The sequence below is a fragment of the Eurypyga helias genome, unplaced genomic scaffold, assembly GCF_000690775.1.
Source record: "Eurypyga helias isolate BGI_N326 unplaced genomic scaffold, ASM69077v1 scaffold1886, whole genome shotgun sequence".
Taxonomy (NCBI): domain Eukaryota; kingdom Metazoa; phylum Chordata; class Aves; order Eurypygiformes; family Eurypygidae; genus Eurypyga; species Eurypyga helias.
In genome coordinates this window covers 123,092-128,161 of record NW_010257008.1, presented here as the reverse complement: position 1 = coordinate 128,161, position 5,070 = coordinate 123,092, and the positions used below count along the sequence as shown (strand labels likewise).

The 5,070-nt window shown below is 33.9% G+C and overlaps 1 protein-coding gene across 1 annotated transcript in view; it reads right to left on the bottom strand.

Moving 5' to 3' along the window:
• Positions 1 to 5,070, bottom strand: part of LOC104511287 (probable G-protein coupled receptor 125) — a 183,816-nt gene that overhangs the window by 94,810 nt on the left and 83,936 nt on the right. Inside the window, exon 6 of the mRNA XM_010153843.1 lies at positions 4,141 to 4,354. Within this exon, the coding sequence (XP_010152145.1) occupies positions 4,141 to 4,354 (214 nt within the window). The remainder of the gene's footprint in view (positions 1 to 4,140; positions 4,355 to 5,070) is intronic.

Genomic DNA, 5,070 nt, shown 5'->3' with positions numbered 1-5,070 from the left:
CAAAAATTATGATTGCAATTTTTAATCCACAATTTGGCATTCCTTTTTATTTTTCTACCTGTTTCTTCACTATTACCATACAAGGGGATCATGATTTGAAACTCTTCACTAATATATTTCTTTTGCATGTTCAAGTTTTGATATCTTCACATAATCATATACCTCTAAAAGCAGCTTTCAGAAATTAGTATTAACATTTTATATATAAATTTAAAAATCAGTTTTCTTACTCTTGCCCCTATCCTTGTTACATGTAAAGGATCAGCTGTCATTCCATATTTGTCTTATCTCAAACATCACTATTTATTTCATTATTTACTTTTGTCCATCCCATATTGGCACTGATGGCTGTCAAAATGTAAGGAAGCACTAGATGCTTAATAAAACACCAGTTTCTTAACCTTGGTGGTTTTTTTCCTTTTCCTTTTATTTTTTTTTTAAGAACTTCATTTGGCAGCCATATGTAGAAGACTAAAATAGAATAGAATTTAAGAGAAAACCAATATTTGCAGGTGATCACACTTGAGACCTAATAGTCTGCATTTCCAGTAGCACATCTCTCTATGTAACATAACAAAAAGTACATCTGAAAAACACATCTGATACTAACAAACACCTGCATTCCTAGGTTGGTTAAGAGCATGTTAGTTTCTCCAGTTGTTACAGTCTTTTCCATGGGTTCTTAACTTTCTGCACAGTTTAGTGTTTTCAGAAAGAACACTTGTGAACTGTAATGGTCCCAGAGAAGCCACTACAGATGTCAGAGACATAAGCACTGTTAAAACACTCCACACAAGTCTTTGCAGAATAGAACTAATAAGACTTTAAAATTGTCATTATAGTCTACACGGTAAATAAGAAACTTCCTGAAAATTGTCTCTACTACTGCAGAGCTGCTTGGTTCATGAAACATTTTACTCTTTTAGTTTAATGTTCTAGTAACTGTCCTGTTAGGATCTCCAAACACTGAAAGAGAACAGCGGGGAAGCGGGGAAAGATGCTGTGCTGCAGAGAATCATACATAATCTTCCTTCTACGTGGCTTCAGGGATATGGATTTTTTCATTGCCGCTTATTGTGATGAAACTGATAATCTAATATTCTAGGCTTAAGAAATTAGGCTGTCTTCATGGAAACATAAGGCAGAATTTCAGCTAGATCCATTCACAGATGATAGGAAATTAGTTCCACATCACATTTACATTTTCACGTATGACTATGACATTTATACACAGGCATAATGACAGAAAAATCAACATAAGCAAAATCAATTATTATTATCATTGGCAAGAAATGGTAAATGTGAGCCAGCAGCAGAATTGAAAACACCTTCTCAAGATCTCCTATAAGGGAATACTCTTTGCCAAGAAAAATGTCACAGGCCGGAATACAGTTCAAAACTTTAGTTTAATTATTGTAACAAAAACATTTATTTTAGTTTATTCTGCTTTATCAAAGAAGACAAAAAATACACATTTAGATATTTTATACTTCTACTGTGGCAGTTAATAAAACAGAAGGGTTTAGTATGATATTTGTGTTGTAAATCCAAGTCCAGAAATATCTGGAACTACCCAATAAAATAACCATCTAAAAATGTTTGAATAAGCAGTTTGAACAGGACTTCACCTCTTTGTTCAAAACTAGCTTCAGAAATCTTTAAATTGCTAAGCAGCACAAGCCAAAACCTGTCCTTTAGTGCAATCACAGAAAGCCACAGAGAGTGGACATTTGCTGTAAAGAGTAGCTATAGGAAGGCAAAATATGACATTGTAAGCACTGATTTTAAATTACCATTATTTTTAGTCCCAGTCTTATACATAACATTGGATAACTTCAGGAAAGCATAGCCTTTCTGATGTTTCACAGTGCCTTGTACAACTGTGATTTAGCCTTAAGAACTCTCACAATTTAGTGTGTAATAGCATGTAACAATCATATTAATACATACTATTGTAACATGTATTAAGCATGCTATTACATATTATCTTAACATGTAATAGTAGTAGTTATATAAACGAAGTTACAGTATACATGGTCATGATGATGGGATTAAAATTAAGAAACTTTGAAGAGAGTTTTTACAATTGTAACAACCAATGTCTCATTTGCAATACAAGGAGAAAATACAACTCTAATTTATATATTAAAAAATCATTGAATTCAAAATAGGAATTGAATTCAAAATAGCATGATTTTTGAAGTTAGTTTCAAAAGCATAAACCTCTCATGCCTTTAGTAAGTTAATTTTGATCAGTCTCTTGATCAAGGCAGAGGTACAGTTGCTGGAGTATTAGCATTTTTGACAGGACAAGGGCCATGCTGTACAGTAAATGCAGTGTTGCTGCCCTACTATATTGTGAAGTGAAACATATAGCTCAAATAAATCAGTAATTAACATGTCTTCAGCTTTTACATTCCACTGTTTAAAAATGGTGAGTTTAATTAAAAAATATTTTGTCTCATTTTGACAGTCTCTATCACATAACTTGGACAAGTCAAACTATTCTTCGAGTCTATAACAGCAATTATGATGATGCATTTAGAGAATCTTCTTTCAGAATACCTGATCCCTGTGCATATTACAACATGAGCATCAAGGTCACCTATTTAATGGCACAGTAAACGAGGCAGGTGGCAGACCAACCATCCTTATTAAAATATTGCTATGGTAGACAATGATTTTTATTTTACAGTCTGTCAAAAATTAAGCAATATAAGGTAAAATTTAGTCAAGCTACTTCTAAACTAGTTTTTTAAAATTGATAGCTATTTTGAAAGTCCTAATATTTTTAGACAATCTATTTCAATTTATTACTATGTTCTACAAAGTGCTTATATAGTGCAAAATATAATTCAGGTGAAAAGTATAACGAGACTAACAGCATGTCTTTAATATTGATATCATGGAAATAAGAAGAACATGCTTTAATTAAAGTGACTCGGCAGTTATATAGTAGCTCATGCATTTGGCATTACCATATTAATTGGTCTAATAGTCTTTTTCATTTTCCGCTACAGCCACACACATTGATATTAGAAGAAAGCCAATAGCTGTGAGAATAGGTCAGATCTACACCTCAGATCTATAGGACTCCAAAAGGGTTCAAATAATCAGTCAGCAGATGAAATTAAAATCAATAAAGCTGACAGACCCCAGTGGAGAGGAATTAATTTGACTCCCTTCATAACTTTCATTTGATAGTTCAAGAAGCATTTCAGGTCAATTATATTCATAGAAACTGGTTGAGTGAAAAGATGTTAATGATGATCCAGAGCTAATTAGCATAGCTATTTTCATTCCATCTTCTACAAAGAGAAAGGCAGAACATAGACACAGAATCAGACTCTTTTTTTGATTGATGATGGAAATTGGCAGAGGACAAAAGGATGTGTGCAACAGCTTAGCAGCTTTTAGTGACAAGCCCACATTCTATGATGAAACCCAAAAATAAACACAGAGATTTATAAGAATTTGTTAAATAAGATTTAAAAGGGAAAACTGAAGCAAAACTGGAACGATATGGTCATTGCCAAATATTGGAAGCCATTTTACTTCATTGCCCTTGCATTTTTCACATCAGCAAATGTTTCTGTACATCTCCATCTCTCAAGCACACAGAAGCACACAGAAGGTAAAAGTCATAGAAAGTTGAAAAAAAATTTAATAAGAAACAAGTATGAGATTACTTAACTAAAGAATATAGAATCCAGTATATTGGAGCCTACAAAAATCAGAGCCTATTAAACCGATAGTTCTTCATATCTAGATCACTATGGTAGATCAATCTTCTAGAGGGTGTCAGGAAGAAGTAGTTTGGGTGTAAGTCACTCTCATATGGTACAAAAGCTATTCTAAGTTCAGTTTGTTTTCACAGTTTGCACAGTGAAAACTCTGGTTTTATCTGTCTTAAATACATAGTTGCTCAAATCTGGATATTTAGACATAAGAAATACGATTTGGAACCACAGCCAATCATAGCCACAAAAAGCCCATACCTGTGTGTGTTCTGATTCAAACACACAATTGAATTGCTTCAAATAAAACAGCTCCTGATACATGCTTTAATGAAGCCTATTGCAAGTGCTGCGTCTGTTCACCTTGTCTACAAGCCTGGCTATTACAAAGAGTATACATTACCGTGTAATTAAGCAGCAGTCATGAATGATGCTGTCCTCCACAAATATGCCACTCTCTTCATCTGTTTCAACCAGATGCCCAGCATGGTACCAATGTACCTGGGTGGTATTGTCTACGTATGTTGCAGTACACTGAAATGGCAAGCGGTCTCCATGAAAAACCACTTGTCTTTGTGATGGGATCAGCTCAAAAAGAGGAAGTTCCAGAGGCCCAGCTGTGGAGAAAACAAAACAAAAAATAGGGGGAAAAAACTCACAATTAATTCCTCTCATGCATATTGTGAACTAATTTTATACAATTCTTGCTTCCTAGATCTTAACATTATAGCGCTAATATAAAAGATATGCCCTCAAACTACCCAGTTGAGTCTGATCATGTTGTGAATTCTGGAGATCAAAATTCTTTCATTGGTGGTAGCCCAAGCAATTACAGGATTACTAGAATATATACAGAAAATGGGTTTCACAGAATAGTTCACAGTAGGAGTGAGGTTGGAAGGGATCTCCTGATACGTTTCAGCCCAGCCTCCTACTCAAAGCAGGATGCTTTACTACAGGAAAAAAATTAGCCTTCCAATTAAATTTAAAAATACAGCTATTAATATAGGTACAGTTAACATCCATAAGACTGTCAGTGGATGAAATTTCCACTGTGCTCGAGAACAAAATTTGCTTACTCTACAGAGCCTAAATTAAATCATATGCTTGGGATTTGGATAATAATAATGTTAATAACAAAAGTTAAACTTTCCCACGAAGTTCAGCTGTACCTATGGATTCTCATTTCTTTGTCCTCACTTCCTTCTCCATCTTCCACAAGTCATCTTTGCTCTCTAGATGTTTACTCAACATTAAATATTTACCTAAATAGCTCTTTCTTCTTTTTAATAGTGGAGTACATTTCACCATTTTATTTTATTAATTTTCTCTC